General features: G+C 50.3%; 1 protein-coding gene across 1 annotated transcript in view; it reads right to left on the bottom strand.

Annotated features, from left to right (window-relative positions):
- The window catches only part of ICE1 (interactor of little elongation complex ELL subunit 1), a 740954-nt gene that overhangs the window by 643910 nt on the left and 72084 nt on the right, over positions 1-24960 (bottom strand). The window contains exons 2-3 of the mRNA XM_069613713.1: positions 12833-12891; positions 10894-10928 (exon numbers count right to left, since the gene is read on the bottom strand). Coding sequence (XP_069469814.1) covers positions 10894-10928; positions 12833-12891 — 94 coding nt within the window. The remainder of the gene's footprint in view (positions 1-10893; positions 10929-12832; positions 12892-24960) is intronic.

Here is a 24960-nt window from a genome sequence, read left to right as displayed (position 1 = left end):
AAACACCCTACATCGGGGTTCCTATAGGTAAGTCCCTACCCATCTGGCGATACTTACTCTATTCTAAGAGAGACAGACAACTAAATGCCTTTTGTCTTGTCCACAGGATCAAAAGACCTTGTAAATTCTAAACAGTGTATTTGGACACTGTTTTCTTCCAAGCCACTGCGCTCCCCAGACCCAGTAAGCACCGGCTCTTCTCCTCTGTGATGTCACTCTTTTACTGCTAGTTTTGCCTTTTTTGACACGCTCCTAAAACATCCCTGTCTGTTTGCCTCAACAGACCCCTTAAGATACCTCCGCCTTTGGAATCATCTTGTCCTGATGAAGGCCGTCCCACCAGAGCTCACTTAAGCTCACTTCCTGGTCGAAAAACACTGTTGTGTTGACCTTCTGTATTGTTATGTGTTGTTGTTGTTGTTGTTCAACCTTACATTGTTCTGATTACTCATATTACTCATATGCTATCACATCACTAAGTCTGCTGGTTTCCTTCCCAAGGACACCCTAGTAGACGTAGAAGCAACTGATTGAGACCACAAATATCCAGCATTTGTACCCGACTAACTGGTTAATTAACCTAAAAAATGTACACCGGCTGATGTAATCATAAGCAAAAGATACGTGTATTGAAAACACCCACTGCAATCTAATTAAAACCCTGTTGCAGCTCACTGAATCGTCTCATCAAAATATTTGTTACAACTATTCATCTTAGTATAAACTCCACCACCTACAGGTGGCTATCTCTGAGGATTGTGTTCATCTAAGCACTCAGCAGTGAGACACTTATGTCCTTGCTCAATTTTGTTCTTCTTACCATGTTACCCACCTGGGCAGAGTAAGGCATCAACCAGGTGCCCTTTTTGATAAATCGGCCGTTTGTAACTCGTCAAATGGTATGCTGGAAAGGGCATACTCTAGGTGTCAGCTTTGCCAATCCAGTTATCGGATCGGCTTATTCGCCAATGTTTATTACATGCCAACCATTAATGAATACCATTTAAACAATCAAATCTTGAAATTGTCCACAAAACCTTTAGCCACCTCCTAAAAAAGGCAGAACATGTTCACTAAACCTCAGATTCATTTTATCCTCGTTACAGCACATGGATCATTCTAAACAAAAGGCCCCCCCCATAGCTTAAACTCTTGCACAAGGTTAGAAAGGTTTTTCTAAACCAACACTTGTGGGATTTAGAGAGACAATTGTATGATGTTACATTTCTTTTTTAAAGACCATATAAGAAACATGAACTATGCAAACTGTACAAATGTAATCCCATGAAGAAACCAGCAGCACAATAGACCTTTTTCAATTGGCTTTTTTAAGCCTGGCAGGGAAACGGGGACTGGCTGCCTGCAGGAGGGGGCTGGAGGAGGGGGGGGGGGGGAGGGTGTGTGCGCGGGGAGGTCATGGGTATGAGATTCGTCAAAGGCAGCAGTTTCAGGCCAACTACCCAGATCATTTTACCACAGCGCAAAATATCAAGCTGTGGGTTACTAGCCACACATAAAAAAGTCACTTGCCAATGAAGAGCGGTACATGACGAGAAAGGTAATTGCATACCAAACTTCAATAACAATATACAGGTGTAGCCCTAGCACCACCTATGAAAAGTTGGAAAAGCCAACAGTTTTGGATGTTGCTATATGGTTGGAGATGTGGCCCGTCACTAACCGGGTCATATTCCTTCAGATTTATCAAATGGATATTAACCCCGGGAAGATACCTCAGTGAGTTAAATGCTGGTATACGACACAAGGACAACCTGCGCGTTACAAGTTCAGATCTTGTAAGGCCGATCTCAGTCCTTTGTCCTACCAAGGTCAAGAAAGGAACAAGTTACTTACCTGTAACTGTTGTTCTCCAGCATGGGTCTGGCGTGGATTCACATGCTCATGAATATTCCCCGTCGTCAGGCTGGGAATCCTCGGTAAAGAAAAATCAGCATCAGTTTAGTTTCTGATCTGTCTTTCGTAGTAGTAACCAATCACTGATCTCTGCGTCATACGGACCACAGCCAATGACTGCCCTCTACCTAAGCCCCGCCTCTGGCAGCCATCTTCAGATTTGGTAGCACGTGAAGTGGCAGTATGACCAAGTGAAGAGCCGCAGAGGGGTTGGCGGGAGTGTTCCCATGTGAAACCATGCCAGACCCATGCTGGAGAACAACAGTTACAGGTAAGTAACTTGTTCCTTCTCCAGCATGGGGTCTGGCATGGATTCACATGCTCATGAATATAAGAATAAACAGCAGTACACACATGCACAACCACGGGGGGTGGCAAAAGGCTCAACATTAAGCAATACCAAAAAAAAACTCAACATTAAGCATCTCTTACCTCCTCACCAGGCTCACCTTACGCGAACAGGTTGCGTAGCACTGCTTGGCCGACCCTGGACTCCTCCCTGGAATCCCGATCGACGCAGTAGAATCTCGTGAAGGTGTGCGTCGACCTCCACGTAGCAGCCCTGCAGATGTCCAGCAGGGGCACACCAGATAGGAACGCCGTAGTAGCAGCGATCGCTCTGGTCGAATGAGCTCTCGGACGGCCTGGCAGCGGTCGGTTAGCCCACCGGTGGCAGTGCATGATGCAGCCGGAGAGCCATCTGGAAATAGACTTCGAGAGAGCCTTCCCCTGATTCACCGGTCCAAAGTTCACGAACAGCTGTGATGTCCTCCGGAAACTCTTTCGTGCGGTCCAAGTAGAACTTCAGCGCTCTAGCCACATCCAGCGAGTGCAAAGTCCTCTCAGCCGGCGACGAAGGAGACGGGAAGAAAACAGGTAACACCAAGGGCTCGTTAAGATGGAAGTCCGACGGCACCTTGGGCATAAAGGAGGGGTGCGTCCTAAGCACCACCCTCGAGGCATGGAAAGTCAAGTACGGTGCTTTGCAGGATAGGGCCTGGATCTCTCCCACTCGTAGTGCGGAGGTAATGGCCACCAGGAATGCAGTCTTCCACGACAAAAACTTCATCGGTGCGGAGTGCATCGGCTCAAATGGGGGCCCCATGAGCCTGGTCAGCACCACGTTAAGTTCCCACGCCGGGGCCGGGGCCTTCACCGGCGGGAACGACCGGAACAGTCCTTTCATAAACTCTTTTACCAGTCGATGGGACCACAGGGACGTCTGTCCTGTGGTTCTGGTATATCTGGAGATCGCCGCCAGATGAATCTTAATGGAGGCATGGGCTAGCCCAGCCTTTGCCAGCGATAGCAGGTACGGCAGCACCTGAGGGGCCGTAATCCGTAGGGGGTTGATCTTCTGTGCTCGGCACCAGATAGAGAACCTCTTCCACTTATGACCGTAGCATTTGAGAGTAAAGGACGCCCTGGTCTTTGCAAGAACCTCTCTGCAATCGGCCGGTATATCGTAGCCTCCAAACTCTAGCGCTGCAGGAGCCAAGCCTGCAGGTTCAGCGACGCTGGGTCGTGGTGGAAGATGGCGCCTCCTTCTCTGGAGAGAAGGTCCGCGTCCGCCGACAGCTTGATAGGAGGGGACGTTGACAAGTCCAGAAGGTCCGGAAACCAGATCTGCCTCGGCCACGCCGGTGCGACGAGGATCATCCTGCACCGGGACCTCTTGAGCTGGCTGAGTCGAAGCAGCAACGGCAAAGGAGGGAACGCATACAGGTATAGGCCGTCCCAGGGGAACGAGAACCCATCGCCCATGCTTCTCGGCTGGGGAAACCTGCTGGCGAACCTCTTGCACTTCGAGTTCGTCGCTGTTGCGAACAGGTCGATTTAGGGTTTGCCCCATCGTCGGAAGAGTTGATCCACCTGATCCTGGCGCAGTTCCCACTCGTGACACGCGCGCAGCTCCCTGCTGAGCAAGTCGGCGATGGTGTTGCTTTCTCCTGCCAGGTGGAAGGGAACCAGGAACATCCCCTGGGCGACCGCCAAGTGCCACAGATCCTGTGCCTCCTTGGATAGGGCTGGGGATCTGGTGCCTCCCTGCTTCCTTATGTAAAACATTGTCGTGGTGTTGTCCGTGAAGATCCGCACCACCTTGCCCTTGAGCGACGGGAGGAACGATTTGAGAGCCCAGAACACGGCTCGGAGTTCCAGGACGTTGATGTGCAGGAGCCTCTCCTCCGGGGGCAAGAGGCCTCTTGCGTGGAGATCTCCGGTGTGGGCGCCCCAACCTTCCAGGGAGGCGTCCGTTGTCACTGTCTCCTGGTACGCCGGCGCCTGAAAGTCCTTGCCCGCCGTGAGGTGCGCTCGAACGCCCCACCACTGAATCGCCCGCCGGAACACCTCGTTGAGGGGGACCCTGTCTTCGAAGGTGCCCGACACCTGCATCCAACGGGCGTCGAGAAATTCTTGAAGAGGGCGCATCCGTTGTCTGCAGAGGCGCACCAGGTAGATGCAAGAGGACATCATCCCCAGGAGGGACTTGATGGACCTCACCCTGGCCACGTCCGTGGCTAGCAGGCGCTGCACTTTGCCTAGAATGGTCTTCGTCCGTTCTTCCGACGGGGCCGCCAGGCGCCTCACTGTATCGAGCTTCGCTCCCAGAAACAGGGCCACCTGCGACGGCACCAGGTGGGACTTTGGGTAGTTTATGGCGAATCCCAGGTCTGTGAGTAGCTGGACGGTCCTCACAGTGTGTTCGACGGACTCGTCCTTGAGCGGATGAGCCAGTCGTCCAGGTAGGGGTAGACGTGAATTCCCTGCAGGCGCAGCCGCGCCGCCACTGGTGCTAGGCACTTGGTAAAGACCCTGTGGGCCGACTTCAATCCGAACGGCAGTGCTCTGAATTGGTAGTGGCGTCCCTGGACGACGAACCTGAGGAACTTTCGGTGACTTCTGAGGATGGGAACATGGAAGTATGCATCCTCCAGGTCCAACGACGCTAGAAAGTCGCCTTCCTCCAGCTGTCCCAGCACGTGCTGGAGGGTGACCATCCTGAACTTTTGTGATCTGATGTATTTGTTCAAACGACGAAGGTCCAGGATGGGGCGCCAGCCGCCCGTCTTCTTCCTGATGAGGAAGTACCTTGAGTACACCCCGGAGCCCCTTCGGGACAAGCTCGATGGCGCCTTTCCTGAGCATCGCCCGTACTTCCAACAGCAGTTGCGGGACGTGATTTTCCTTCCTGGCCACAGGTGGAACGTGAGGGCACTTCTTCAGGAATTCGATAGAGTGTCCTCTTGCCAGGGTATCCAGCACCCAACGGTCGGTGGAGATGGACTTCCACACGCCAACGAAATTTGTCAGCCGGCCTCCCACCGGGGTGCTTCGGTGGGGGCCCGAGACCACGGCCGGTTCAGTCCTGTGTGGAGGTGGTGGCCTTGCCGCCCTGGCCACCTTGCCGACGGCGGCGAGGCGCTCCCTGCTTGCCGCGACCCCTGTAGGCCTCCTGAGACTAGGAGCGTGCCGCCTGGCGGTAGGACGACGAGCCACCGCTGGATCCCTTGGAGGCACCTTGTCTGCCTCCGGAGCTCCGAAAGGGCCGTCGTTGCTGAAGGGCTCCTAGGGCGCGGGCCGTCTCCGTGTCAGTTTTTATGGCTTGGAGGGATTCGTCCACCGCCTTCCCGAACAAGTTGCTGCCGTCGAACGGCATGTCCAACACCCTGGTCTGGACGTCCTGACGGAAGTCGGTCGCCCGGAGCCAACCCCGTCGTCGTAGGCAAACACCGTTGCCCAGCTGGCGGAACCCGGTGTCGGCGATATCGGTTGCCACCGTTATGGCGTGGTCCGACGCCACCTCGCCCTCTTGCAGTATTTCCAGGGCCTTGGACCTCTTGTCGTCCGGCAGGAAGTCCAATATGGGGGCCAGCTTAAACCAGAGCTCCCTGTCGTAACGGGCCACGATCGCCAGGGCGTTGGCCGCTTTTATCATCGTCGTCGCCGCCGACGAAATGACCCGCCGCCCCATGGCGTCCAACTTCCTTCCCTCGCCGTCCGGCGGGGAATTCGACGTCGAGGCTCCTGACCCCGCCGCTTTCTTCTTCGCCGCCGCCGAGACGACCGAGTCTGCCGTTGGCTGGGCCCTGAGGCACAGGGGAGCGGTTTCGAGGACCCGGTACTTCTTCTCGTACCGGTCCCGTTTGGCTGGTGCCATGGAGGGGTTTTTGAGAACCGACAGGCCCTCCTCCCAGATGTCATCGATTAGAGGCACCGCAATGACAGTCTTCCTCTTGGCCTCCCGGCGCTGATAGAGGAAACCTTCCTTTTTCTGCTCCTCCAGGCAGAGCTGGAACAATTCGGACGCCCTGGCGATCATGGCGTGAAATGAGCCAATCTCGTCGGGTGGCGAGGCCCGTGCGACGGGAGACCTGTTCCGTCGCCCTCAGAACCCGTCGTCGTGCCCAACGCGCCGTCATCTCCCGACTCGTGGGAGGATGAGGAGGGAACTGTAGGCCTTACGGGTGAGAGCGGAGGAGAGGGTTGGGTCCTCCGTCGTTTGTTCTGAGGGCTTCCCGACGGGCCAGATTGCGGGTCCTCCGGCCTGGGCCGTGGGAATCTCGTCCTTATCTCAGAGCATAAGGACTGGATCGCAGACAAAATGGCCGCCGAGCCATCCTGAGGCCTAGGTTCCGGCTGCGCCGGAAGGGAAGGCTGCTCTTCCTCGCCATCGTCGTCTTCCTCGGTTATCTCCCGAGGATCTTCCTTACGGGATCGAACCTTCTCGAATTGGACTTCGAGGTTCCTCACGGCCTCGGTCAGTCCCTCCTCCGAGGCTGACTCCGAGCTCGAGGAGGCTACCGTGCCCCCCCTCGCTTCTTCCATCATGGCGGCCACGACGATGAGCTGAAAAGAGGATTCCCTCCTTGGCGGCAGGGAAACTCTAGTCCCGGAGGCAGTCTACGCTGGCGGGGTCTCTGCCGGCTTGGCCAGAGTCGCCGCGATCGCCTCGATAGAGGCCTTTGCCTGCTGGGCAGGGGCTTTCACCACCTTCGGTGCGTCCTGGGCCTTCTCCTTCGGGGGAGGGGCGACGCCTCGCTCCCCCTCTTCCGAGATCGGACGGGGCTTCTCCTGAAGCTTACCCGGGGTCTCGGACTTCCTCTTCCCCGAACCGGAGCGCTGGCTCGTGGTTGACGGTGCCGGGGAAGGTGCGCCCTGCCTGGCGACCGAAGAGCCCGACCTTTCGGCGCTCCCGGAGCCAGCGGACTCGCGTCGCTTGGCCTGGTGTTGGGCCCCCGTCGCCGGGGCGTCCGCACAGGACTTAGCCCGCTCGGACCCTTTCTTCTTCTTCTCACCCGTTGAGCCCTTCTCCAACCAACTGGCGAGACGGGATCGACGGTCCCTCATGGTCCGCTCTGACAAGTTCTTGCAGAACTGGCAGTCCTTCTCTACATGAGTCTTGTCCCCATGAAGACAGTAGAGGCATCGCGAATGTTCGTCTTCCTTAAACACATTCTGCAGCCCGCATCCAGGGCAGCTGCGAAACAGCTTGGGTCCGGGCGACGAACTCGCATCCTGGGCCATCTCGAAGTAGGCCGCGAATCTTCTGGAATCCTCCAAGAAGTTGATTCGACGAAATCTTCACCCTTGAGGGGCATAGGAAAATCCTGCAACGGGTAGCCGTTAACGGGAGTAGAAACGGTGGAGCTTGAGGCTCGATTAACCGAAAAAATGTGAAAATTCACCTGAAAAAGCGCGAAACACGCAGTAAAAGCTCGAGAGCTAAGCACGAGGACTCCCAACACTTGAACATGCGGTAAAAATCTGAAGATGGCTGCCAGAGGCGGGGTTTAGGTAGAGGGCAGTCATTGGCTGTGGTCAGTATGACGCAGAGATCAGTGATTGGTTACTACTACGAAAGACAGATCAGAAACAAAACTGATACTGATTTTTCTTTACCGAGGATTCCCAGCCTGACGACGGGGAATATTCACGAGCATGTGAATCCATGCCAGACCCCATGCTGGAGAAACAAGTGTGCTCCTTGCACTAAGTCCCCCTTGCAGGCTACAGTCTTTCAGAGTGGGGGCTAACTGGCTTAGGTACCTGCTTCCAATGTTTTATCTCACCATCTCCGTTACACCACCATATCCCTGGAATCTTGTCCAAAGTTCCTCACTGATGGCCTACTTCTGCTTCCTTTAATATTGTCTCTACATAATTATCTTAACACGCTTACGTTGGTGGGACTATCTGATTGGGATCTTAACAAGCTGCATATGAAAGTAATCCATTGTTTACCAAAACAGCCCACACTCAATCAATGAAATGATCCAAAGCTGTAAACATGTCTCATGCTTTGAAAACATTTTACTTTCATGGTGAATATTCTGACAAATTAAATAATTATATTAAGTGTACATTGCATGCTGAGAAGGAATGCACATTTGAATTATGTCCCAAAATGTACTTTGTTTTTATGCAAAGCATGCAGCATCTGATATTTTTGTCATCCACATTCAACACCTACCTCCGCCCCTCAGTCCCACTCACACCACTGACATCCCCCCACTACCCTTTTCCCCCACACACAAAGGGAGGTGGTGGTGGTGGTGGTGGTGGGGCACCTCCCGCCCCCATTTTGTCAATTGTGAGCACTGTATCAAAAGGGGGACTCAAAATGTACGGTGATGCTAATAAGATTAAGTGCTGGTCTATCAAGCTAAGCACAAAACACAGTCAACTAAGGAACGGAGGCAGGGAACAAGTTACTTACCTGTAACTTGTTCTCCAGCATGGGTCTGGCATGGAATCACATGCTCATAAATATTCCCGATAGTTAGGCTGGGAATTCTCAGTTGAGAAAAAGAAAGCAGTATTGTTTTAAAACCTTGAATACTACCTTTTGCCTGGTTATCCAATCACTGCAGACCAGGTTATTCTGCACCCATTCAATGACAATCATCTCCATGAGTCCCGCCCCGAGCGGCCATCTTCAGATTGGAAGCATGTGAGGTGCCAGTATGAACACAGAAGAGCCACAGCGGGGAGGGAGGGTTCACATGTGACTCCATGCTGCAGAACAACAGTTATAGGTAAGTAGCTTGTTCCTTCTCCAGCATGGGGTCTGGCATGGATTCACATACTCATGGATACGATTGTACAGCAGTAGCACACGCACAACCACGGGAGCTTGCAAGGCTCAACAGAAGTACAACACTTACCCCTGGAACAGACTCACCTCAAACAAACAGTTTGCGCAGCACCGCTTGGCCGAGGCGGGACTCCTCCCTGGAATCCCTGTTAACACAGTAGAATCACGAAGATGTGCGTCAACCTCCACACAGCAGCCCTGCAAATGTCCAGCAGGAGAACACCAGGGAGAAACAGTCGTTGAAGGGATGGCTCTGGTGAAGTGGTCCCTCAGCTGGCCTGGAATGATCCCATGACTCCCATCCTGGAAGTGCACCAGTCGATTTGCTGCGAAGGAAGCACCAGCCGATGGTTGTCAACATGAACCCTCCCCCCCTCAGTTGCATCTGGGCGCCACCCACACAAAATCACATCACAGACCCTGTGAGGTTTCAATTATGGTACGAGGCCAGATTATAGAGGTTGGGACAGCTGTCGGGGGGGGGGGGGGGGAGGAGAATTCATGCCAGCGGCTCAATTAGAAGAATGTCTAAAGGCTGAGAGCCCCTTCATCTCCAAATACCTACAGTTGAAGGGAGTCCTGATGAAGCCTAGTTGGGGAAACAACTTATGCCGGGAGCTCAACCCCTTCCAGAAAGTACTGCTAGGGAAACACAAAGGGGCGAATATCCAGGCTATAATGAAATATCAGCACGGGGAAAGTGGCAGGGGAGCTGGGAATCGAACTGACCAACCAGCTGTGGGGTAAAATGTGTAGGGGGGTGAAAAGGTCCAGGTTGTCCCTTGAATACAGAATGCAAGCATTTAAACTGTTACACGGATGGCACTACTAACTTGCAAATTTATCGAAAATGTACCCTGAGGTAGATGTGCGCTGCTGGCGCTGTAGGAGGGAACAAGGTGACTATTACCACATGTGGTGGAAATGTACACTCATTCAGACAGACTGGAAAGTGGTCCTGGGATAGCTAAAAGTTTGGATGGGATACATAGGCCCATGGAGGCCAGCTTGCCTTTTGGTGTATATGAGAAGGAGGACCACGGGGGAAGGGGGTGCCACATAGTCCACACTGTACTGGTGGCGGCAAGGAACTGTGGCAAAAGATTGGAAGAGGGGGAGTGTACCCACAGAGAGGGAACGGGTTCAGAAAGCCAAGTCCAAATATGACATGGAATACCTGACTCACCTTTTGGATGAGACACAAATGGACAGAGGGAATTTGGCTGCCCCTCTTTAATAAATATGGAAGACAACCTGCCCTGGGGGATAAAGATTGAGTCAAATAGGGATTTCCCGGTTGCGACAATGTAATAAGAGTTTTGTTGGACTGCATACAGGGGGGGGAGGAGGGTAATCACAGAATCTTTATGTTGTAAATGTTGGTGACATTGTTGATGCTTTGAAAAAATGACAACACTTGATTTTCAACAAAAATAAAAACGTTGAAAGGATCCAAGTTAAGAGACTTCGCTAAACAGCATCTTTCCTTTTCCGAATTCATGACCAGTATGATGGATATTTTACACGGCCACAAAAATCATTTCAATTAAATGCATTTCCTATTAAAAAATGTCTGTGCTAAAAATCGACAAAACACATCACCATCCACAAATCAAATGCATATTGAAACATATTGAAAGATTAACCTTAAAGTGAATTGCATGTGTACAAAATGTTGCACTGTTCAGTATTTTCAGTAGGAACTTACTATTAATGTTCACACTTGCAACTTTAGTCTGAGCTTAATTCTGAAACAGTTTGTGGTACTAGATCTTATTTTTATAACAATGGCGTTTCACACAAACTGCTCACCAGTATGGTAATGCTATATTCAAACCATTAAACCAGAAACGAACGAACATAAGAACAATCATAAAGGATATCATCACATTTCTGTTGATATTTAGATAGCAAATGGCTGCAGGAAAAAGAAAACCAAACAATTAGCATCTTGAACAATGTGTCAAAACTTCAAACACCACAAGATCAGTTTAATAACTTTTGCACCGATCGCCATTTGTCTCCTTTGTTCCAGACCAACGGTATGTCAACTGTGGACTCGTAGTTTACCAAAATATTAACTGCAGAGCAAAGAATTATAGCATGCTTTGACTGAGGCAGCAAATAGATTTGGCCTTTGTATACAGAAAATGTTTTCTGCACATTCACACATGGGTAAACGTAGGCTGAGGGAGGATACCTAGAGGGGGCTGGTGGAGGGTGTGCGACAGGGGCACTACAGTAAGGGGTTAAAGGATAGAAGGAACAGAGTTGAAGTTTGGTAAGTAGGCATTTTTAATATTAGTACCCGGCAAAGGGGGCACGGGGGTTAGCATCTCAGCCAATGAGGAGGCTCGGAACGGCAGCATTACCAGCGGTAAACCCACCACTCCGAGCAGCCACACAGCTGGAGGTCGCCATCTTCCCCCGGGTTATGAGGCAAGAAGTGTCCGTCTTCCCCCCCCCCCTCTTACCCATCCACGGAATTCCCTCCCAGCCCCCCATCTGCCCCCCATTGAAGTCAATTTCAGGAGCAGGCGCGCTGGGAACACTTCTGTCCCAAGCACGTCTGCACCCGATCTGCGACATGCCATCATGGAAAGGAAGAGGGGACAACAGGTCCCTTCTCTCCTTTCCATGGCAGCCATTTTATTTTTTTACTTTCTTAATGGGCGCAATGGAAGAGAAGGGACTACATGTAGTCCCTTCAGCTGTTTGCTATGGCGGAAATTTCTTTTGTTTACATTTTTTCAATGGCTGCCATGGAAAGGGAAAATGGACCTGGTTTTCCCTTCCGCAGTGGCCATTTTTGTAGCTTTTTTTTCTGTCCAGAAACGCTGGAGCATTTCAGAACAGAAACAAAATACTTTTATTACCACAGTCTTTATGGGCCGGGGTACTAATAGCAATAGGCCCCTCGCATCGGGGGGCATTACCACTTCAGGTAATGCCCAGGGACCTTGTAACTATGGGCCCCGGGGCATTACCCGAAGTGGTACTACACCCCCTGCGAGGGGCCTATTGCTTAGTTATTGATTTGGGTTGATTTTCCTAACAAATAAATACAATTGAAATGCTGTGCTGTCGGAGATCCATGAGCCATTTGTCGTTCTGAGGGCATAAAAAGGCTAATTGTGAAAAATATATTAAGATTTAATAATACAAGCAAATACAATACTACATCAACTCTGGTAGAGCTGGGGCCGAATTGGTTACATTTCGGAAATTCCTCACTCAAAACGTGCATCGTTCTGAGGACGGTGATCAATCGATTACCATTCAATTGCATACTAGTTAATGGGGAGATTTCATGAAAAGCAGGACTTGAAATGCTCTGCTCTGGCAGAATCAGTCCCCTCAGGAAGATAATAAATGGGCAATATTAAAATGCAGAACATTTGTAAGAGGATGTACTGCTAAATAGCAGTCAGGTGCCCCTTGTTCAACTTTTTATTTTTTTAAAGGCAATAACTGGAGTACAATTAATCGGGTGGTTAATATTAAGTAGGTCAACTTAACATTGAGCGGGGGTGGCTTAGTCTGAGCTGGAGGGGGAATCAGTCACGTGTGCAGGACTAAAAGTCAATGCAAGCCATTAGGAAAAACATTTAAAATATTCTGCACAAAATAAATTCAAGAAACGCTACAATAAATCTTGGTTCTAACATCGCAAAAAAGTGATCACCTAATGCTTAAGGGACTGCTTCTTCATGCCTCCACAAAGACATAACAAATACAAGCAATTACTTAGTAGCATAACCACCCATGACGAGCATTAAACAAATGCATAGTCAAACTAGCACAAAAACAAGATGTACTTACTCAGTCTCGATTATCTTTTGCTTCAGGGCAATTAATGCACCGACATACTCATTTAGGTTCTGAAAGGCAGTTATAAACAGATTATCAATAAAATGTTTGCTAGATATTAATTGCAAGAAAGAATAAAACAAAGCAGTACGCGGATAAAGAAATATGGGTTTATTTAATTTATTCAATGCATGTGGTATGTTTCAGAGCAGGACTCACAGCGAACGTTCATTGATCATACTTGACATAATATAAAACAACCGGAGATTAAACCTCATTCACACAGGGGGGTGGGAGGTGTGGCTGCTGTAGCACGATTGGTGGAGAGTGTGTGGTGTGTGTGGGTGTGTGTGTGTATAGAGTTCACCGACGTAGAAACAACAGTAAATGGCGAGAGCTTGCTGTGTAACGAGCTGAGAGGAGTTACAAAGGCGGCGGGCACAACCTGCAAAGAAAGAAGACGAATAGCTGCAGGGTCGGCGGAGATATTGCTCCCGAGGCTCGGCGGGCTCACGCAAGGAGTGTCTGTGTAGCGGGCTGCCGAGGCAGGAGAGACTTCCTGACAGGGACAAATCAGATGGCTGCTGTCCAAGGTGGAGCCCAACAAACGAGAAGATTAGGTGATGGGAACGCATGCATGTAGGCGAACCATCGGCTAGACCACTGCCTGGTCCCCCGAAATCCACAATGGGCTGTACCAACGCCCGCTGCGTCCCTTCACACCGGTGCGAGGAAGAGGTCTGCCGAGCGGTGCCGACCCCGGTCATCACCAGAGGCTATGGTTCACACAAGATCTTGGCAGTGTTGAGATGAAGTGAGAAGACTTGAAGGCGAGGTCGCAACGGAACAATGATCGCATCAGAGATGCCGGAAGAACGCCTGAAGGGCCCCATGGAGACAGCGGTGGAGTTACTGAAAGATCTGTTGTGGGACCCTGGTTGATCGCAAATATTTGTAGTGGAGCGCGCGCACAGAGCACTGTCAGCAAAACCTAAACCGGGTGTGTTCCCCCGGGCAATAATCTCATAACAGCACGCCTAATGAACTAGAGAGACAGATTTGGTTTTGAAAGACGCGAGAGACAAACAAGAGTTGAGAATGGGGTCCAGTGTGGTTCGCATTTTCCCAGACTATACGTGGACGGTACAGCAGGAGACGCGCACATTTGTTGGGGTAAAAAAGCTACTCAGAGCGTAAAATACCCTACGCTATGCTATACCCGGCAAGGCTGCACATACAATTCAAGAACAAGACTTACTTTAATCACATTCCTAGAGGAAGCAGCATCAATTGTGGATGCTAATATTCCCCTAGCGGAGAAGCAGACATCGGAGGATACCTAGCATTTGAAAGGGTTGTGTAGTGCACCTGTAATTGTACTTAATGCGTGGAATGTTTCTGACATGCACCAGTAATAATGTAGCTTATAATGTGTTCTTGGCAACGTTTGTTAAAATTTAAGTTATGGTTCAAGCCCAGCTATGGTTAAAATATTACATGAGCTGGAATCTCAAGTCCCCACGGTAGCAGTCGCCCCCATGCAAGTGCATATTTTTGTTGGTCTGGGTGGGAGGGGGGTTTAGGAGGGGGGGGTAAGGGTATCGGGTGGAACATAGTCGCAGTTCGGGGTACTATGGGGCAGGGGTTATGGGGGGAGTTAGGGTGACATTGTTAAAAAAAAAATGCACAAGCTGAGCATGGTAAATTATGGTACAGTTGAGAGATGGCACACACTAGCAGGGAATGCTAGAATGCATATGAGGATGATGGCTAGAAGCGGGCGGACTGATGTGAAGCTGCTGCGTTGCAGTGAGGGGCTTGGGTAACTCCATGAAGTTGTGTAACGTGATGGCATAAGTTAGACAGGGGACCAAGGTTCTGTTTCTGCAAGAAACACATTTGCTTGAACACCAGGCACGCAAGGTTTCCCCAGGTTGGGGGTGGGGGGGGGCACAGCCCTATTAATAAAGTTACTCACCGCAGTGACTACCTTACTCCTAGTCCATAGTGCCCTTTTCTTCATACTTGTGGGACATTCTGTCATTCGGGACAGGACCGTAACACTTTTGTAAAAAGCATCAAAAATAAAAATTTAAATTTTTGTCCTTTTATTTTTACGTGGGGTACCGCACATAGCTGTAACCACGCCCTCCTGAGCTCTGCCCCATGCATCGCCCTTCAGTCCTTTTCTATCGCCAGGTCCGAGACCATTTAAGCAATAATAGAGGATACTTTTTAGAGGGGACGGCGGGCGGGCGTATGGAGGAAAGGGGACTTGTTATACTCCTACGTCCCGTCCCCTTTCCTCCATACTTGTCGGAGATTCCCAAGCACACACCACAGAGTTCGGGTGGAGTGAAAAAAAAATAATAATAAATAACTGACTGGAATAACTCAGTAAGGACAGTCTGACCAAACTGGGCATCAGCCCTGGTACTCAATTCCAAGCAATAATGCTTGCATAAAGCTGATGGGGAAGCCCATGTAGCCACCTTGGAGATGGTTTCCCCAAGGAACATACTTTGGAAGGCAATAGCAGCCGCTTTGCCACATACAAGAGGAGCATGAATGCCCGTGGGGGCTGAATTCCTTGGTATAGGCTTCTGAAATGCAGGAGGCAATCCATCGGGGAGATAGTTGCCTTGGAAGCTGGTTTTCCCTTGGGGTCCCTGAAGGTGACAAAGGGTGGAGAGGAGCCCTCGAGTCCACCTGTTCTGTCGAGATAAAACTTCAGGGCTCGTCTGACGTCCAAGCTGTGCAAGACTCTCAGCATCAGATGCCGGGTTAGGAAAAAAAGACAGGTAAGGAAATTGATTGGTTCAAATGAAAAATCGGTAAACCACCTTAGGCAGGAAAAAGGGTGAGCGCGGAGCGCAACCTTATCCTTCTGGAAAGTGAGGAACGGATGTTGCACAGAAAGAGCTTGAAGCTCACTTACACGCCTCGCCGATGTCACTGCGATCAGAAAAGCGACCTTCCAGAAAGGTATTTGAGATCGTTAGTGGCCATAGGTTCGAATGGTTTATGGCATAACGCAGTGAGGACCATCGTCAAATACCATTTGGGATGAGGAGTGCGCACCGGCAGAAAAAGATGTGCGGAAAAAGGTGCAGAAGACCTGCAAAATGCCTTTTAATGACCGGATTCGTCAAGGAAAAGCTGTCAGTGGACAGGTAGGCCGCAAACACAGATAAGTATGACTGCAAGACAAGACTTGAATGCCCGAAGCTGCGAGGCGAGACACGAATAGGACAGTGTCAACCGTAGCGTGCCTCGGATCAAGCCGTTTAGCTAAGCACCAGTGGCAAAAACAGGCATTTTATCCAGTATGGAGGCCTCATAGAAGGTTTGCTGACTGCTTGGATAATGCACATGTTGTCTTTGGACAAATTAAACTGCGCTAAAGATCTGCATTCAGGCACAAGGCCCCCAAGATGAATGATTGTGGGGAGGGGTGCCGCATCTGATGGTCACACTGGTGAAGCAGGTCAGGAATCAACAGCAATCTGATTTGGAGGAAGAAAAGACGGATGCTGAAGTTTCCGAAAAACAGAATCTGGTTGGCCAATAAGGAGCTATGAGGAGGAGAGTGCAGTTCGATGCATTCCTAAGTTTGCAGAGTGACCGATGAATCAAAGGCAGTGGAAGAAAAACATAAGCCTTCATTTTGTGCCATGGAATGTCGAGAGCGTCTCCCTGCGAGGACACCCCGAGACCGTCTCTGGATGCATAAAGAGGAAGTTTCCGGTTTGTAAACACTGCAAAGATGTCCACTTCTGTAGTGCCCTATTGGCGAAAAATGGTGGAGAGAACATCTGTGTTCAATTCCCACTCGTAACTGGCTGCTGACTGGCGGCTGAGTGAGTCTGCAGTTACATTGATGTGACCCGGAATGTGTACAGCCAGGAGCCAAATCTGGATCGCCCATTCCCAAATCTGTATGGCTAGGTCCACAAGGAGAGGTGACTTGGTGCCACCTTGCTTGCTGATGTAAAACATCGCCACAGAATTGTCCATGCGAATACGGACTACCTTGTTTGTGATGGACTGTTGAAAAGCTTTGAGCGCCAGAAAAGCAGCCAGGAGTTCCAGATACTTAATCTGAAACTGCCTGTCCTGATTGGTGAAGGGAGGAGTCTGTGGAAACCATCACTTGTGGGCAGAGCTCCTGGAAGGAGGCCCCCACTGAAAGGTTGTCGGTCGAAGACCACCATAGTAGATCAGCCACCATGAACTGGGATTATCTTGGAATCCGGGTCCAAAGCCTGAGACCAAGAGCTCTGAAGAGCCAGTGGAGTATGCCTCATCTTCAGACATGCAAGAGGAAGGGCTAGCATGCGAGAAGCCATGAGGCCCAGAAGTCTCTGGAACCAAGCCACCATGTGCGAAGACTGGAGGAAGAGCTGACACATGGCTGATAGGTCTGCAATCCTGTACGTCATTAGAAACACCCTTGGTACTGACCATATTCCAACGGAAACCGAGGAAAATCAGGTCTTGAGACCCTCAAGGAAGATTTCCACCAGTTCACAGACAGCCCAAGGTGGAACAGGAGCTGGAGGAGAGACTAGAGATTGATCAATGCCATTTGTGGACAAGGACGGTGTAGGAGCCAATAGTCCAAATATGGGTATACATGAACGCCCTGCAGCCTGAGGAAAGCTGCGATGACTGACGTCTTCGTAAAGACACGCAGCGCCGAGCTAAGACCAAAGGGGAGTACGCAGAACTGGATATGTTCCTCTCCCAGGGAGAACCGCAGGTATTTCCGATGCAGCCTCCATATCAGGATGTACATGCATGCGTCCTGAAGGTCCACCACACGGAGCCAATCGCCCTTCCGAAGAGAGTTTATTTGGCAAGGCATGATCATCTTGAATTCAACTGGAAAAGATTGAGGATAGTGCGCAGGCCAGCCCGGTTGGGTTTGGGCACTGAACAGACGGGAGTAGAAGCCCTACCCTTGCTCTCTGTGGGGAACAGACTCTGCCGCTCTGAGGTCTAGAAGTTTCTGTACCTCGGCTCTGAGGGAGGGTGACCCGATCTGCTGTAAGGGGGGGGGGTTGGAGGGGCAAGCAAAAGTCCACCTGAGCGATGGACAAAACCCACCAGTCTTCGGTAATGGTCTGCCACACCTCCAGATGAGACGAGATTCATCCTCCCACTGGAGTCTCGTGCGACCGACCACTTATATCATTTGGATGACTTGTCAGCAGGAAGACTACCTGTCCCTGGAGAGGAGGCTTATGGGTGAGAGAAAAACCGGCCACCTTGACGTTGTTGCTTTCGACGGGGCCCATCAACCGGAGCTTCAGTACGGCGTGCACGGCGATCCTAAAACCCCCTGAATCCAGAGACGGACCGAGTCTAGGACCCTGACCTCCGTGTATAAGGGGCCTTAGCTGGAGCTTTCGCCAGGACCGATAAATATTTGGCGGTTTGGGTACTCTTTTGTCTTTGTGAGTTCCTCGTCTGTAAAAGAATTAAATAATTCCTTGCCAACAAAAGGAAGGTCCAGTACTTTGTCTTGCACTTCCTTCGAGAGGCTTCGTAGCATAGGACCATAAGGCCTCGAGCTGAGATACCTACATGGTGTGCCGCAGCTTCCCGTAGATCTTGTGCCAACACTCTGGCGTCCGACAAACCGGCTTTAAAGTCGTCTAGCCTATCCGCAGGAATACACTCCTGTAAATCGGCTAGCTCTTTCCACAGCCTCAGATTGGCTGCCGCCAGGATGAGCTCGGTGTTCGCTTGACAAAGTTGGAACGCCGAATTGGTGAAGATCGGTGAAGACTTTCTTGCCCAAAGCGTCCAGGAGCTTATCCTCTTTGGAAAGGATTTGGGCACAGCCGTTGAAGATGCAGAGGCCGGCTTGGACTGGAGGGTGGCCGCTGCCACCACCATTGAGGAAGGGATAAGGCTATCTCAGAGGCGTGAAGCTTGAGGCACAGTCTGGTATGGTGTTTATCCCAGACCTTACAGGCCTTAGCCAAGACGTCCTTCTGGAGGAACAGGCCGGTGCACTCCTGAGGTGACAGGGTACCTCACCGACAAGACCTTCAAAGGGGATCTCTCGGTTCTTTCGGTGCCGACTTTAGCCCCAAGAAGAGGAACCTCAGGTTTTAACCTGGGATGTATAGCTCCCTGAAGAGGGCCTCGAGCTGTGACAGTATGAAAAGCTCCAGAAAAGGAGACCTCAGGGCATACCCCGGTAAAAGTGTGGAAATGGAGACCTTAGGGCAAACGCCGGTATCCAGAGCCACAGAAGAACTGGGCTGAATCTTACCTTAGCACCCAAATGGTGAAACTTGTTTGTTTGTTTATTTGGTATTGCGCGCCAAACCCATTAGGTAGCCGGGCGCAGTAGAGGTCAAGACAACTTAAGCTTAGTTACAGAATGTGTACAGAGAAGCATATAATATACAAAACAGTTGGAACATAGGTGCTGCCGGGATAGTTTCAGTGGCAGATGGAAGGAATCACAGTAAACGGCATGCAGCAGAGACAGGAGTGTAAGGTACCGACAAGGTAATCTAACAGTCATTCGTTCGTAGCCATTTACCAGCCTTGGAACGGTGTCTGGTTTTGGCAGGTCCGCTGCAGGAACCCTTGCAGAACACTTGGTGCGCCTATTAGGCCTTTGAGGCACCGCAGGGGAAACCCTGGTGACAGAGCTACGCAAGCTCCTTCCAGACCTGGAAGACCCCGGGAAGGAGTCCCCTGGCCGGGGCACCCTAAAAAGTAAAGAACTTTCCGGGCGCTTCTTCTTTTCGCCGATGGAAAGCTAGAAATAAGGGGGAGAAACGTGCGGAACACTTCCTCCCACCGAAGATGACATTGAAGTGCCCGGACGGAGAGGGAGTCGCAGTAGAAGCACGAATCCCAGTGATGCTCTGGGCCTAGACACTCAAGAAAAGAGTGGGGATCCGCGCTCGCGAAGCGACGTTAGCATGAAGTACAGGACACAAATCCGCATAGATGGAGAACCCGTGGAACCGGAGCAGGAAGAAAGGCCAAAAGGGAATAAAAATACAAATTCCCAATGATGCTAGTGCATCCAGCCCAGACTGTGCGGAGAAAAGGACTGAAGGTCGATGCGGAGCTCAGGAGGGTGGGGACCGCCACATGCGGTATCTCGTTTAAAAATAAAAATTACACACCGTCACCCCCTTCTCTTTGCGCCAACTATGGAACCCTTCGCCCAGAGAATCAGACGGAACGAGCTCATTAGAGGCCCTCAAGTAGGGCCATACCAACACAAGATTGCGTTGTACGCCGATGACGTACTTCTGTCGCTCGCAGATCCCATCATATCGGCAGAACAAGCCCTGGACGAATTGGCAAACTTTGTGAAGGTCACAGGCTTTGTAGTTAACTTCGCTAAATCGGTGGCCCTGGGCGTCGGCCCCCAGCGGGAGGAGCAAGAAGCCATGTCTAGGCTGTGCCCAATTGCTTGGAAGGAACGATCTATTCCCTATTTGGGAGTCCACATCACGGCGGTCCCGTGAGACACATACCAGGCCAACTTCCCCAGTCTGTTCCGGGAACTGGAGGGGGACCTAAAACGCTGGGCCACTCAGGAAATTTCGCTAATGGGCCGGATCACGGCTGCCAAGATGAACATACTCCCAAGATTCCTCTACGCGTGCTCCTCCCTTGCAGTGGCGATCCCGAACTCAGCACTCCAGGAGCTGCAGAGGAAAATGTTGAAGTCCATATGGAAAGTCAGAAAAGCCAGAATCTCCCATAAAACGCTTACTGGCAGCTCCAGACTAGGGGGAACGGGGGTCCCCGACCTGCGGGCTCATAGGGCAGCAGCACAGCTGGCTCACGTTCGGGCCCGGCAGATAATCTCAGACCGCCCTAGATGGGTAGAACCGAGCAAGCGCAGCTTCCGCTCCCCCTCAGATTCCTCCCAGACATTCAGCCTGCCCGGAGAGAGCACTGGCCCAACCTCCTACTGACCACCAAGCACACCCTAACCTCCTGGGACTGGGCTCTGAAACAAAAAGGGAATCCCGAGAGGCCAAAACCCTGGAGCAACTATACGTGGGGAACACCCCCCGCACCTTTGAACAATGCAAAGCCGAGTTCCGGCTCTAGGAAGAGGACAGGTTTACCTATTGCCAACTCTGCCACTGGTGCTCACAGCCCCAGACCCTCCAGGCCGCCCTAGAACTGACGCTAAAGGACCTCCCAGCCCGGGGCAGGATCTCCTCCCTATATAGATGCTTCCTAGGGGACTTCCTAATCTCCAGAATCTGTTGCATGGCCCAATGGGAGGCCGATCTGGGCCACCCGATTAACGACCAGACCTGGGTGGACATCTGGACACGCACCCACGCCACAGAGGGCACTGCTGTGTCCTTAGATATGCAGAAAGCATTCTATACAGTGTATTGGCCTTTTTTGTTTAGGGTTCTGCATAATTATGGGTTTGGTCCAAATTTTATAAGTGGGAGCAAATTCTATATACAAAACTGTATGTTAAGGTGTGCCTAAATGGGGTGCCCTCAGCAATATTAACGCTAGCGGGGGCACCAGGCAAGGATGTCCGCTTTCACCTTTGCTGTTCGCACTAGTGATAGAACCCCTGGGCGATCTCATAAGGGCTCAACACTCCTACGCCGGTATTAACATCGCTGGCCAGATAGAATTAATAACGCTATACGCAGACGATATCATGATGTATGTAAGGAATCCAGGGAAATATCTACAGAGGATATTGGCTGCAGTTGAAAATACTCTGGTCTCTGTTTGAACAGCAATAAGTCAGAGATTTTCCCATTGACGGACAATATGCTATCTTGGAGTCGAGATTGCTCGATTGGCGATCCGTGTGCGCTCCCTCAATTATGAGCCTGTGGTCAATGCAATGATGCGCTAAACTGGAACGGAGGAATATGCTTCCCATTTCATTGATGGGATGAGTGGCGCTCATAAAGATGATTATTTTGCCCAAGCTATTCTATCTCTTCAGCAATCAACTGGTGTGGCCCGGCAGAGCCTTTTTTACCAAAATAACTGGAGCATGCTACGCATTTGTATGGAAGGGGCAGGTGAGGGTGAATTGGAAGCACCTCACGCTACCGTATGAGCATGGGGGGCTGGCAGCCCCTGACTGAGCTATATTTTCTGGCTGCACAGGCATACTATGCGGTAAACTGGTTGGTGGGTCAACCACAAACGTATGTGGAATTGGAAAGGCAGGTGCAGGAACAGGCAACCTTGCTACATGGGGTGGCTGTAGGAAAGCAAGGGAACGGGAACCAGTTGGATCCTGTGGTTGTCACTCAGCAAGCGTGGTTGAGGTTAGTCATCCACCCCAAGAAAACTATATTGTACAATCCATATATGCCAATTTGGAGCACGCCCTCCCTGGACCCTTAAAGGGATGCAATGCTGGCAGCACACTGGGGTGGGTATATTGAACTTGTGTGACTTTTCTTAAGTCCATTCGACCCGGTTTGCACATGGATGCGCATTCTGAATCCACCAGAGTCTTAACTGTTTCCACCCTCTGCGTCTCGCCATCCCAATACCGCCTTGCAGCTAAAAACTGAGGACCTAGCCCATCTTGCGACACTCACATCCAGCTCTACAGCCATCAGGATCATTCTGTAAATAACATGTATGTCATGCATCACAAATAAGTCGCCCACCCTCTGTTCATGATTGATGGCCCTCGTACATGCTTTACTATGGACTGCCCTCTGAAACTGACACAAATTAGTTGCGCTGAACGGGCCTGCTGCTGCCCACCGTTCACTGTGAAATAATCCTAGCCAACTGTAAACCACTGCGATCATTTTGCACTAGCCTGCTGCCGTTCCTCAGCAACCTTAGCACTCAAGATGATACTCTATGTACCCCAAGGCACCTGTAACTATCTGAACTTTCTACCATTATTTACATACATAGCCCATTTGTGCCCTGCCAATTGATTATTGCATTTAGCCCATTTGTGCCCTGCCAATTGATTATTGCATTTAGCCCATTTGTGCCCTGCCAATTGATTATTGCATTTAGCCCATATGTGCCCTGCCATTTGACTGTTGCATTTAGCCCATACTTGCCCTGCCACTTGATTATTGCATTTAGCCCATACGTGCCCTGCCATTTGATTGTGCCATTGAGCCCAGCAACTGACTACTGCATCTAGCCCACACGTGCACCTGAGCACATATGCCCAACGACCTATCCTATATGTGACCCACCACGTCACTCCTGACCCAAAGTGACCCAGTCTGCTGTATTTAGATTAGCATCCAGGGTACTCACCCTCTGCACATACGCCTCAGTGCTGACAAAAGACAAGTATATACCTCCCTAATAGTGATACACCATGAGCATCATAACACTTTGTCTTTGGTCTATCACCTACCTACTATTCCTAACCTGCCTTACTTCCAGTACTATCCTCCACCTCACTACCAAGACTCTCCAACTAAACTCTACCCATATAGCCACCGTCCTCTGCACCACTATGGAGCAAGTCAATCTCACTAATGGTCCCAGGACTGGATCTACTAGCGAACCACTAAGCTTACATGTCATCCACCCACCAGAAACTCCAGACGTAGAGCCAGACTCACGAGACTACACGAGCGGTTGACCAGATCCCTCCCCGTCACTAACAAAAGAACCATTACACAACATACCAGTACCAGTTGCACAACTAGGTCATCGCCAACCTCCTCTATCAAAATCAAACAAACTAAAACCACCACTGCAGCCCTTCCACTTAAAGGCGGATTTATAAATACCAGATCCCTAGCGGCGCACGCTACTGTCATCTGTGAACTCATACCATCTAATGAGTTGGACTTCCTCGCCATTACAGAGACCTGGTTGCATGAGTCAGCCGGAGCCCTATTATCTCTAGCCATCCAAGACGGCTAAACGATTCTGAGACGAGATAGAAATAATAATAATATTCGAGGTGGTGGCATTGCCATCACTGCCAAAATCAGCCTACACATGAGAACTACCTCCATTCCAGACAAACTCCTGCAAAGTGTGCTCGATCAAACTCACACTTCACAACTCCCAGACCCTGACTATCTACCTTATTTATAGGCCCCCCGGTACCGTGGGCACATTTGAAGAAGACATTCATTGTCTACTATCTACCAATCTCAAAACCTCCACTCACCTACTTATTCTTGGAGACTTTAATCTAGGTTACAATGACCCTTCAGACAAACCGGCCGTCAATGAGGCCAATACCCTCACTGAACTAGGACTTACCCAAAAAATTGTTGAACCCACCCATAATAGAGGGTGAACCCTCGACTGGTTAGCAGCCGATAACTGTTCCTCCTCCACAACCTCCATCTCCCCACAACTATGGACAGACCATTACTTGATAGCCTATGACTTATTTACCAATAGGCCAATCCCTCCTGCAGCCAATATGGCACCTTCATGCCCTACCAGGAACAAAAAAAGTATCACCAAGGATAAAGTAATTCCTGCAATTCTACCCATCCTAAACCAACTCGAACATCTAGACCCAAAGATGCTTGTAGAAGAGTATAACAAAATTATACAAATCTCTCTTGACGTCGTCACCCCTCTAAAACTTAGACCAAGTAAACCCAAAGCCCCCCCCTCAATAAATGGTTCACCCCTGAACTGAAAGATCTCCGTCAACTCAAAAGAAGGTCCGAATCCACCTGGAGACTTACCCCATCAAATGACCATAAAAACAAACTCACAGAAATCTCATCACAATACAAGAAGGAAATTATCTTGGCCAAACGCAACTCATAAAAACGTATCTCCTCTGCGAACTCAAGCATGAGGGAGCTGTTTGCTATCTTAAAGGAACTAGAGTCACCTACTCCCAACCTAGATACATGTACAAAAGACAAAGTATGGTGCACAGAGATACAACAAGCTCTAGCCAACAAAGTTACCATGCTCCAAAAATAAATAGCGGCTAAGAAAGCAGCCCTTAATCAACCGCCTTAACCAACACCAACCCTTCCTCTATGGAGCATAACACCACTACCCAATTTAGATTTGCAAAAACATCTATCCGAGAGGTAGAGAAAGTCATCCTCTCTCTTAAGCCTTCCAATTGCCAAGGTGATTTGTGCACCGCACAACTTATAAAAGATGCTGCGAGAGAACTC

This window comes from Ambystoma mexicanum, chromosome 5p (assembly GCF_040938575.1).
Source record: "Ambystoma mexicanum isolate Mex_15411 chromosome 5p, UKY_AmexF1_1, whole genome shotgun sequence".
Lineage (NCBI taxonomy): Eukaryota > Metazoa > Chordata > Amphibia > Caudata > Ambystomatidae > Ambystoma > Ambystoma mexicanum.
The sequence above is the reverse complement of the archived record's forward strand: the minus strand, read 5'-3'. Positions and strand labels throughout refer to the sequence as shown.